Source organism: Aphanomyces astaci, assembly GCF_000520075.1.
Source record: "Aphanomyces astaci strain APO3 unplaced genomic scaffold supercont1.25, whole genome shotgun sequence".
NCBI lineage: Eukaryota > Oomycota > Saprolegniomycetes > Saprolegniales > Verrucalvaceae > Aphanomyces > Aphanomyces astaci.
The window spans coordinates 821,473-833,838 of record NW_009798288.1 but is presented as its reverse complement, the minus strand read 5'-3'; the positions used below and the strand labels follow the sequence as shown (position 1 = coordinate 833,838).

The window sequence follows — 12,366 nt, the reverse complement described above, 5'->3', positions numbered from 1 at the left end:
TCTTGATGCCAGTATGTCATGGGGCTGACACATTCTTCGATAAACAATCGCGCCATTGCCGACGGGTTCTTTATTGCGTCGATGAAAGCTGTAATTTCCAGTTGAACGGCCAACTTGTCCGACGTGATTGCTTTAAGGACGAGAATGTAGTCGAGCAGTAGGCGACTGTTGTCGTACAAGTCCTCTTCAAACATACCTTCTCCTACTCTTGTCGTCAGGTCGAAAAAAAATGAAAATCGCATGGATGCAGTAAGGAGGAAGGCCCACCGATCCATCAGCAGCTTGAACAACTGGGTATCGCCATGCCACTGCCTTTTGAGATCCAAGAACAATCGGTACACGTCCAACAAGCAGCAAGTGTCACTCTCGAACTTGCCAGTGATGGTGCACGTCTGGCGTAGGACAACCAACGTCCAGTCGTTCTAATTCCGTCCAGAAGTTGGAGTCCTCGATGGTGGCTTGAAACGCTGTCTTCTTTTTACGTGCAGTAGCGGATCCTTTATATCGTTAAACACACTTGAATCGACCAATTGGACGAGGTCCTTGCGGTTTTCCAACACGCGTGTCATGCATGTGTAGTGTGAATACCATCGTATAAGTTGTGTTGTATACGTTCAAAGCACTTGGTCAACGCGTTGCGATCTTTGACAAAACTTGTGATGTTCCGTGCTCGTCCCAAGACACTGGCAAAGTTGTCGAGCTTGCACACATCCTAAATCATCAGGTTCACTCCATGAGCTGCACAGCCATTGCAGATAAGTCCCGGGTACTTCGCCTCCAACACAATTCCGGCACGTCGCATGGCTACTGCGTTGTTGGTTACTACTGACGCCACTTTCGAAATCCCAATGGCGATCATAGCTGCCTCCAGGTCGTTCGCGATTGTTTCACCTGTTTGTGATGCTTCGGCAGTAGCATTAGCGTTGAGAAAGACGGGCTTAGCAGCCTGGCTGGGAAACGCTGCAGCAAAGTTGACCATGTGATCGTTCCGTAACGATGTCCACCCATCAGACATGAGACTGGTGATGCTTTGGTCGTTCAGGTACTCGTGGATGTTTTGCATCATGTGATCGTGAGCATCACGAAGCAAATTGCCAGCGATTGCTTTTTCGGATGGAGGATTGTAGGTTGGCCGCACAAGATGCAGGAATGCTGCCAATGCCGTGCTGTCAGCGAGTCGAAATGGCACGCCGAAGGAGGAGAACACGTTTGCAAACGCCTTGTCCAAGGCCAGTTTCTCATGCAGTGAAATTCGATCCACCCATTGCTGTATATTGCCAGAAGTCGTGAATGTTGTGCTACGATGCTATGCTGTTGTGTCGATTTGGACTGAAACGCGCCACTTGCAACTGGCTTGGGTTGTGGAATATGATGCGCTGCAATGCAATGGGTAGGGTGGGAAGTCCAGCGTTGTTTATTGGTTGGAAGCAGGTGGTAGCAGCAGTACTTGCAATTGACAATGTGTCCTTTGCTTTTGACGCTCTTGATTACGTGCACATCCATCGGTTTCTTCGTGCCTTTTCAACTTGCGGGCGACTTAATGTTATGTTGATGTTGAAGTATAGTGAGATGAAGTATGATGAATATTTGCATAGTACTAGTAATGTTTAGTAAGATTTATCATACAAATGCCATACTTATAATTTGTATACTAGTAGTGATTATCATACGTATAGTGAAAGGGCGCACCCTAGTTCTCACAACGGAAGAGACCTATCTATATATAGTACCGGAAGGTATGTACCATGCGGGTGCCTGATAACACTCCAGTGACGTAACTTACCACGTGTATATACTTTGGGGGCACAAGGGAGTATAGACACGAATACTGGTGCTGGAAGCCCATGTCTTTTCTATGTGGTTCTCGTGAAAGTTCGTGTTTATTTCGTTATTTAGTGTGCGACAATCTCATCGGGGTACATGTGCACGTGGATGGTGTGCGCTGTGGCGTAGTTTCCCTGAACGTACCAGTATCGATGACGGCGGCGTTCGCTTCGACGGGCAAGTATCCAGCAACTTCCTGCTCTTTCTCCAGTCATTGCTGCAGTGTGTCGGGGGGGCTCAGAAGTTGCGATGATACGCCACAGCGACATTACGATTGCTTCCGTACGTGAGATGAAGGAATGGAACGAATTCAAAATCCGACTATGGTGCCAAGAGACAAGCAACGAGCAGGTATGACATGTGAGGACACCATTTAGTCACTAATACACCTGTGGCTAGGAACTTGCAGTATTTACTCACGCGGAGTCCTTGCACAAGGATTGGATGTTTTCGTACGCGTATTTCCTCGTCTTAGCCACCAGCCAATCGCAGTTCAAATTTCCTGATCTTGCCATATGGCAAAGATTGATCAACGCACTGTACGCCACGTCATTGTTTTCAGGACTTATGTTATACTTAAGTATGTCCAGCAACAACTAAACACGATCGGGATATCAAAGGGCGTTAAAAGACAGCTCAAAAAGTACTGCACCATTGGAACTCAGTAGTATGCATCGCTTGACGAAGAATTTGCTGAGGTGAACCCAAGTCTTGCGTGTAAATAATCTTCCCCTATTGAACACTTTTTACATTACTCACTGCAACGATCTTGAGGTATTTACAGTATATGTGACAAACATACAACATGAACATGTGGTACATACTATTGCATACAGCTTACGCTTTGGGCGCAGTCTCCCTGTGAATCGTTCTATTACTTTATGATGCTTGTAGTGCGCACTACTTTTGTAGTACTGGTATCGCCAAATCTCTCTATCGATTTTGTATGGACGAGTATTCCTGTTTTGGAATTTACTTCTCTTGATTGACTTATACTACCTCCAATTGGAAATGAAGGAGAACAATGTACTGTATACGTATACTTTGCGACGTTACTGCACCTTCAGCTGCACATATAGTATATATTGAAGGATTATTATTACGCATTTCGGACGTTCTTCACTTGAATAACATATTCAATGTACTGGACGAATACTTGGTCGTATTCCAGTGCACATATCTTGAAGGATTGTTATGACGTATCTTTAATGTTATCTCACTTAAATTAACATAAACAATGTTCAGAACTGTTCGTTTAATATGTTCTGTTTATTCAACTGGAAATACCTTACTTAAGTTACTTCATTAAAGATTATTATGACGTACAGTATGTTGAATAATACGTTAGTCCAAGCTCTTTATTGTTAGTTAGATTCAAATAGAAGGTAATTAAAATGTTTGGAATTGAAGTAATAAAATTGCAAAGATAGCCACTCCAACAGTGATCATGGATATACCGAAATATAGATTTGATTAAAGTATTGGAAAGGGTGTCATTGCTGCCGTCAATAGTTTTATCCAATGATATCAATGCTGACATCCTATTGGGCAAGACGTTCGGCAAAATCAATGATTATTTACGCTATCACCGAATGAGCCACTGCATTTGCATTACTACGTTATATTCGTACGACGTAGTACCTGGTACTACCTCTGTCCCGCTTTAAGTGCAACAATGACAATTCTTGAAGTCCTATAATAACTGCAACATTGTACTACTGTTACAGTTGAATAAACACAATTCATGACAATACAAAGTGCAAGATATTATTATTCATTGTTTAAATCTAGAATTCTCAAGATATCAACCTCGTCGTCGCCATCGTCCACTTCAAGGTCAAGCTGTACCAATTCTGTTCGAAACGGCATCCCACGGAGCGATTTCAGCTAGTACACGATGTGTCGACTGTAAAGTTGAAAATTCAAAAAATATTTGACCAAAAACTATAGACGCAGTTCCTCATTCGTCTTAATTTCGACAATTTTAGCCAATCAGTGGGTAGTTAAATAATGATTACGTACACGTCTGATCGACCCCTCGGCTTCACAGGTTCCATAAACGATAACCTAGCCATGCCACAGGGCAAGCAGATCACTGACCAAAAGGGGGCAAATATTGGCCATTCTCAAGCTCAAAAAGAGCTATCGAGCTCAAAAAGAGCTATCGAAGGATTGCCCAGGAGCTCCAACGACGTGACAAGTTAGTTCGAACATTTACGCGCAGTCTGGAGCTGCAGCTTGCAAAAATGAAGACGGGAAGGCGACTCGCCGCGAGGTCCGTCAAATCGTTCGCCTTGCTACTCGCAAACAAATGCCCGTGAGGCAGTTTGCCACCGACCATGCGAGCAAGGAGGTGTTGGACGATGGACACTCTGTCGCGTCGGGGAGGTTTGGCTTATCGTTTGGTTGCATTTTTCAAGATGCCGAACTTTCTTGCAGACACGAGCGCAGGCTCGCCGTAACTATTTGTTGGTAATTTTGAAGCGCCAAACGATAGAACCAATCAAAACCTTGATTTTGCCACCGATTTGATCGAAATTGGAGCATAAATACTGTTTTGAATGTGTATGTACGGATGCGCTCAACATGTATCCGGAAATGTTTGGTATTTGACTATTGCTTTATTATTATTACCGTTAAAGTATGGATTCTTTATATTATTGGTTGCTCGTTGATTGGAATTTGACATGGTTGGATTCTGGGCGTTCTCCTCTTTCAAAATATACTACTTGCTTCAGATATTTTGAAAATTATGGGGTTCGTATCTCAAATGCGCTGATTGTTGCACTTAAACCGGGACAGAGGTACTCCGGAGTACTACGTACAGTTGTTGAGCGCAAAACCAAAACTTCATTCCGTACAGATCGCAATAATGCTGTGCTCCGTAAAACACTAACGTTATGCAAACTGCATTCGTACGTAATACTAGTATTAACTACTAGTATAATACTAGTACTACTACTGTACGTAGTACTACTTCGAAGTATTAATACAAGTAGTAGATATTGAGGTACTATTCATTGAACTGTACATACTTCAGTACTACTATGTAGTACTACGCAGTATCATTTAGTGGATGTAGTTTGGTGCAGTAAACATACAGTAATCTGAGTATGTACTACCGGTAGTACTAGTAGTACTAATAGAAGTTAAATTAGTTATGTAACTTTCATAAATTCAAAACTACAAAATTCTCACCACAGACTTCGTCATACTGGGGTGGCGATTCGATCCGAGGCTTGGAAAAGGGGGTGGTTGTGCAACAAGTTCATGGTAGTTATAGAAACAGACTTGTCCACACGCATTGACGCTCGAACTGCAAAATCACAATCCTCATTACAACAAACCCACTTTCGAGTGATTTTGTTACGATACTTTCGTGCTACACGACAGCCTTGTTTCAAAGAAAATGCATTCAATCTCTCACACAGTACGACGAAACTTCCAAAATCATGAACCTTCACAGTGGAAAAAGTGTTTTCACTCCTGCTTTTTGGGGGGTTTACTTGTGTTATGAAAACTGGGGGAATCACGATATTTACACGCGCAAGTCCCCCGATTCCATAAAGTTGTTTTCTCAATAACAACTTTATGGAATCGGGGGACTTGCGCGTGTAAATATTTAGACATACATAAGCTATTTTACTGAACAATTTTGACAGCTAGTACAATCATGCTGCTTGCGTCTGTCGGCGATCGTCGCCGCCATCTAATCACTCTATCTCGGCCAATACTGGTCCAAATACATTCATTCTTCAGTGATGCCCTCATAGGTGGGACCAGTACCGTAGATGCATTCGTGGTCTTGTCATCTCTCGGACGTGCTACATGACATGCGTCAATTATCCCAACAGCCATGACCACCTCTATCTACTTCTGGACTCCGCATTGCTGCTGCTGAGGTACGTTGGTCAGGTCAGACTGAGATCCGCTTCCGCAACTGTCGCCATCACCGTTCGCTACATGACAGGCGTCAGTTATCCCAACAGCCATGACCACCTCTAACTACTACTGGACTCCGCATTGCTGCTGCTGAGGTACGTTGGTCAGGTCAGACTCAGATCCGCTTCCGCAACTGTCGCCATCACCGCTTGCTGCACCTTCGAGGTTCATAAGTTAAAACAGATCTGACTGAGGAAGGAAGCAGTTTCTGCAATGAACGTTTCATTACGATATCTGGAAATAGAGGGATGTACATATCTTTGAAACAGGTGTCCGCATTTCTTAAGAAGTCTCCCTCAATTCTTAAGATTCGAAACCCCCCGGCCCGAGCCGCCCTTCTGATCCAAGGGTGCCACGAGAAATTTGAGGTTTATGTAGCATAAGCTCATTCTATCTATTGTTCGTAGTGGTAGTGTACAGCATTAACAAGCATCCAAATTCTACCATAATAGGCCGGCATAGAGCAGGTCATGTCTAAAGTGATGAAGAACATGGTTAGTCTAGCACGCCCATGGGGAGGCGAGCCCATGTCAACGTGAACAAGGCGGTCCCACCTATGCGGGCAACACTCAGCGGTGGGGCCGGCGAAGAATGAGTGAATTTGGACCAGTATTGGCCGAGATAGACGTGGTCGTGGCCCGACGTGATGTTATCGATCATGAGGTATGACCGTGTATGTGTGTACGGGACTGATCCTATTTCTGAGGGCATCTCGTAGTGGTGGGACCAGTTGAAGTATGACTGGAATTGGTCTTGTATTGATCGTGATAGTATGTCACGCCGTATCATACTGTACTTGATTTGTCATAATAATCATGGTCCGGACCAGCAACACGATTTTTCATGTTTATCGGTCAATAAAAGCACGCGCAAGTAATCCAGCAAGCGTGAAAACCTCAAGCACGCGTGAACCCCCCAAAAATTGTTCCAAATACGCGACACGAGTAAATACCCCAAAAAGCACGCGTGAAACCCCTACACCCCTTCACAGTGTTGATCACGCTACCGACGACATAGTCCTCGGCGGTCGCAGTGTCCTCCGTGAAATGCATCTCCATGGTAATGAGCAAATATTCATGCGAAACAAACAAACGATGTCATGAGGAGAAGGTAAAAATGAAGTGATTGATCAACAGCGAACCCGCTTAAGCTCAAGTCAAGTACGGATAAATTCTGTGGCTGTGGACCCCCTTACTCTACTGATCATGTATCCGGATGTTTATCCGGCGTTATTCAATTTCCCCCAGAACAGGTGATTTAAAGTTTTGGACCTCCAGCAGGGGGTCACCCTCTCTCACCGGTTATGACTACCTACTATACTACAGTAGTATAATATACAGTAGTAGTCATTGAGATGTGGTGCAGAATATTCTACAAGCACGTTCTAGCTAAAACTTACCAATACATACTGTACTCGACAAGAACATACATACGCATTCAGGACCGTGACGCTTTACCCACGGCCACATGCTGGTGGCATTTAAAACTGTAATTTCACGTCGACGACAGGAAATAATTTAAATGCAAATTCACCCCAGGTTTGTCCAAGCTTTTGCTTGTCTAATCTGACAACGAAATGTACAACCCCCCACCCCCTCGTCGAGCTTCCTATGGCCTCCACAGCTCGTTGTTCAGAAATCGTGGCTCACAACCAGTGAACCACATTATATCTGTTACCTATATTATGTATGTATAGTGACGTTTATTTGCGTTTATCAGCTAACGAAGGAATCTTCTGCGACTACAGCTAGCGGACTTCGCATACATCGGACGTTAGACGTCTGAGTGCTGGGGGATAGTGGGACATGCGGTGACGATCTGCTCGGCAGCGTTCAAGACGCGATGCAAAGACGTGATGGGGCGATCAGGCCAAGGCTCAGCGACGGAAAAGCTGAAATATCGGAGCATGAACTTGTAGGCCGGGGCGTCAATGGGCCACCGGAGGATGTGGCCAAGGAAGACCCAGCGGGACAGGAGCAGGGGGTAGAGCAGTGGCTCAAACGCGGCGCTGTACGTGCAGGGCCGCGTCGTCTCATGATGCTTACAGCGAACATTGATGTCTAAAAATATTACGTATGTATACAGTAGCATTAGATATAGTATAGTCAGAGTAGTCATGCATGTAGATAACGCCAATCAATCAGTTTACAATTTCCTCTGCGTTATCAACTCCCTACAATGAAGTCGTCCACGAAGGCCCCCCTGTCGCCCAATGCAGCATCTTTAACGCCCCCAAATCATTCCACGAGGCAGCAGACACCAGCTTGACTCCTGTAGCCGAACCCAACGCCCGGAAAAGGCCTCGCCATACCATCGATATGCAATGTGTGCTCCAATCTCACCTAAATATAGAATCCACTCGGTTAGCGTTGTTGTGTGAGCTGACCTAGTGCGAACGGACAAGCCAAGCAGGAAGCGAGGTGACGAAGCATCGGACAATGTGTACACTTTATAAACTGACTGCAATGGCACCGATTCGATGGAGTTCACGTGCTGAGTTGGCACCAACGCCAGTGTTGTGAACGGATTGAATGAAAGCAACCCCAGATAACATTATGCGCTTTGTCGAGCGCAACACAACTAGTAGTTGATAACGATGCTGAACGGATTTAAGGGGTCGACTACACTATCCAACTGTATAATAGAATGGCCACATTTTATCGATTCCTTGTGAGAAGCTCCTGAAAGGTTGGTAAACACTCCGATTTTGGCGTCCAGTGTAGACAGTGCCCTATGATTCTGAAAGAAACACCCCATATCCAGTAACGTAAACTACTGCATCATTGATTTGCCGAATTTTGATTGTGTCGTTTGTAGCATATCTCATGTGATGATTTACAACTTGAGCTTGGTAACGTTAGCTGCATTTTTATAATCCTCAGTCCGAATCAAACGCAAGTCAATTGGGAGAGTCAGTTTTGAAATTCTCCACTCATTTTCGATTTTCGCCCAATCTGAAAAGTAAGTTGCGAAGGCAGGAAAGGCAAGGGAGAGTCAAAATAGAACCAACCGTTTTCATCTATCCGTATCAGTTGCTGGAAATGCCACGGCAGTCGGAGAGGTCGGCGATATTGGACGACCTCGATGGCATGGTTCGAACGCTTGTGACGTGCAATCCAACTTTGCCGGCTACGACTAAGAAGGAGGTACAGAAGCTCCTAACCCTTCGATGTGCGCTACTTAGTTCTCGCTACATGTCTGCACGAATGCCATTGGTTCGCTCACTTGGACAGCTTTCCATCTTACCACACTTAGCCATTGGTGACTTTGTGCAAGAGGTCAGAGTGTGTCAATCAACATTTGCGTATTTAGTGCATTTAATCAGTGGGAATGAAGTGTTTCTACCAACTAGCAATCGCACAAACGACCAGTGTGGGTGCAGCTAGCATGCGCCTTGCACCGTCTTGGTTACAATGGTACCGGTGCTTCAGTTGGTATGGTGTCGAGGGCCAAAGGTATTGGGAGTGGAACTGTGCACGTTTACACACAGCGTGTTATTCATGCATTTGTATCTTTGTCACAATCGGAAATTATGTGGCCTAATTCATCTGAACGAAGCCAATTAGCCATGTACAATGCAGAACGTTATGGATTTCGTAACTGTATTTTGTCAACTGATGGCACACATGTTGTTTTATATCGCAAGCCAGCACTGCATGGCGAGGTATATTACAGTCGAAAGAAAGAATATTCAATGAATGTTCTGTTGACGTTTGATTTCCGTCGGCAAATCCGTCATGTCGTGGCAGGATGGCCGGGGAGTGTCCACGACTCGACGGTGTGGGCATCGTCAGCACCGTTCCTGCGTCCGCGCTCGTTTTTTGACCCCAACCAGTACCAAGCCGGTGATTCTGGATTCGCCTTCATACCCTACCGGCTGCCGGCAGCACACCAAGACGGTAACGACACCTTCAACACCGGTCACGCCAGCCTGCGAGTTGTATGCGAGCACGGTAATGGCCTCCTCAAGGGGAGATGGTCGAGCCTGGCGCTCTGCCTGTCGACATCCGACGTGCACAAGATGTCAAGTTTGCCTGTGATTGGACTTTGGCCTGCTGCGTGCTGCACAACATCGTGAACCGCCTCCGAAATGGTGATGACGACGTGCAAATGTATTACGAAAATGGCTGAGCTTTTAGTCTTTCTCGGCTTAACATCGCAATAAATTCACTTGCAGTGTCACATGTTGTTGTGTGTTTATTGGTTAATCATCAAGAATGCATTTGGAATGTTCCAATTTTCTTTTATTCTGCAGGGAATGCAATAGCAACTAGCACGCGAATCTTTTCTACATCCACAACTCCTGATCCTACAACACACTGTAACAATTCAGAGGCAGCAGTAGCATGAATGACGCGGTCACACTCCTTCTGGTACTCGAATTTCTCTCGTTCGAGAGCGTTTACTTGAATCTGTGCGTCCATGTAAATAGACGAAAAATCCTTCCGCGGCGTAAGCCGCTTTTCCGGGGTCGGAAACACACGGGGGACATCCGGACGTTTGTTGGCTTTGCCACCGACAGCAGCGTCGGCATCGGTACGACCTGGGTCCTCAACATCGTTCTGCGCCCAGTACTCGTCGCTGTCGGGGTCATTGCCAGGTTGCTCGCCGTCTTTGGCGTCGTTGTCGTCCGAGTCGTCCGCAACAAACGAGTTGTCCAAGGTTTGGCTACCATCAACTTTGTACATATTAATAAAGACACACCTTAACATATGAACTTGAAAGTGTTCGCAAAAATATGTAGTCTACCATGGTTGTTGGTTTCCAGGGTGTACGACGGACGGAAGTTCTGGCGTTCTCCAAAGAGCGCATTCATGTCGTTGTAGTACGGGCAAATGCTATCCAATTTACTTTCAACGGTAAAGATTTCTACTATTGTGTGAGATCTGGTATGTATTTTGTGATTACTTCGTTTGAAGTCTTGCTCAGTCAATCCGCGACCGCTGCTGTTCGCCCCAGTCCATTTCAACGCTCGCCTATACATACTAATGTATGAATCGTATCTATATGGGGCATAGAATGAGAACGAACTTTACATGTGATTCTGTACCTCGACTTCGCGTCTTGCGCTGACCACGCGCGACTGCCGTCGCCCATGAACTAGTTGACGTACTGCGCCATCAAACTGTGGCCATGCGCCTTCATCAAGCGCTGGCCACCCTTCATTGCCTTCCCTTTCGTGGCCTGGTCCGTCATCAGCGCAAAGTGCTTCGGAACGCGCAGGAACTTCAACATCGCAAGGCGCTCGGCTCGCGTGGTCATGGCTCGCTTTGCGTTGTCCATGGCGCCGTGGTTCGCTGATGGCATTGTTGGCTGTGTGCGCATTCTATGCCAGTTGTTTAGAGAAATATGATTGGCTGATGTATTGTACTGTCCACTCCAAGTTCAAGTTGCGTTTGATTTTCAAAACCAAAAGCACTTTTCAAAACGAAAATCAAAGGTTTTTCTAAACTGACTCTCCCTAATGTACTTCGAAGTAAATGTTTGGAATTGACTCTGAACTAATAAAATTATAAAGATACTGTACCATCAAAGTCGTTGATTTGCCGAAATTTAGACTACGTTTAAGTATTGCAAATATACAGAGCAAATGATGCTCCGGTGTAATAGAAGTCTAGAGTGAATTGTACATGCATTCTGGCATGAATGAATCTACGGCCGGTTACGCCAGTGAATATCGCAGTAGTTTCCTCCCCTAGGCGGTCAAGTCAACGTATCGTCAACAATGGCACTTCGAGGAGTTAAAATACGATGGTGGGGGTCGTTGAGAATTTTGAGATGTTATTGTCAACTTTGTTTTGCCGTTGGTGGATGGCACATGGTTATGCACTCGTGACCTGTCCACAAAAAGATCTCCTCGGATGTGTTACGAAGCAAGAAACAGGAGGTAGGCGAGGGTAATAGGCGTGTAGCAAGTTTGCGCAGAGTGTCCAAGACAAACCAAGTGTGCGGGACAGGGGAAAACGAAAAGTGCCATTCAGTCGTTTACAAACTATCTAGTTTCGTTCCTATTGGGTAAAACTCAGCAAAAGGGAAACACTGACGTGTGAGAATCAGTGTTCTTTTCCTTGTGCTAGAGCCGTGATTGGGTGAGCAATCACTAGGGTAGGGTAGCGACATGAAGAATATACAGAACATGCAGGTATAAAGTGGCCATTGTCTCGGCCTGTCAGAGTTGATAGACTAGGCGAAAGAGTTTGGGAGACTTGATAGGCGAGGACAAAAGGCGTGAACATAGGCGACGGAAAAGCACCACTTGACAGCCACCACTTTTCACAAGCCGAAAAATGGGCACGCCTTTGAACGGGCAGCAAGGCGGCTCACAAACAGATCAGAAAGCCGATACACGCCACCATGAGCCATGAGTGTCCGCGAAAAAAGGCGTAGGGTAGATGTTGAATTTGTAGGCGTGAAATAAAAAGTAAGAGAAGAGACTTAAGTCGGAGGAGGGAAAAGTAGAAAGAAATGCACAAGGCAAATAGAGGTTAGGCTTGGTAGGCGTAGATGGTAAGGCGTGAATAAGAGAGGAAAGAAAGAAGGAATGTAGGTGGTAGGCGTAGTAAAAGAAATGGAAGGAGTAAAAAATTAAGGCTGGGTAGG

General features: G+C 45.4%; 2 protein-coding genes across 2 annotated transcripts; both read right to left on the bottom strand.

Annotated features, from left to right (window-relative positions):
- Positions 1 to 7,539: 7,539 nt before the first annotated feature.
- H257_09977 (hypothetical protein) lies at positions 7,540 to 8,080 on the bottom strand (the record flags this gene model as incomplete). Its single annotated transcript, XM_009836374.1, has 2 exons — positions 7,540 to 7,774; positions 7,944 to 8,080. The coding sequence occupies 2 exons, from the start codon at positions 8,078 to 8,080 to the stop codon at positions 7,540 to 7,542; spliced, it is 372 nt and encodes a 123-aa protein (XP_009834676.1).
- A 1,421-nt stretch (positions 8,081 to 9,501) lies between these two features.
- Positions 9,502 to 11,073, bottom strand: H257_09976 (hypothetical protein; the record flags this gene model as incomplete). The annotated part of the gene is made up of 5 exons (XM_009836373.1): positions 9,502 to 9,568; positions 9,636 to 9,763; positions 10,173 to 10,444; positions 10,516 to 10,604; positions 10,868 to 11,073. 5 exons carry the CDS (start codon positions 11,071 to 11,073, stop codon positions 9,502 to 9,504), a joined length of 762 nt encoding a protein of 253 aa, XP_009834675.1.
- Positions 11,074 to 12,366: the final 1,293 nt, after the last annotated feature.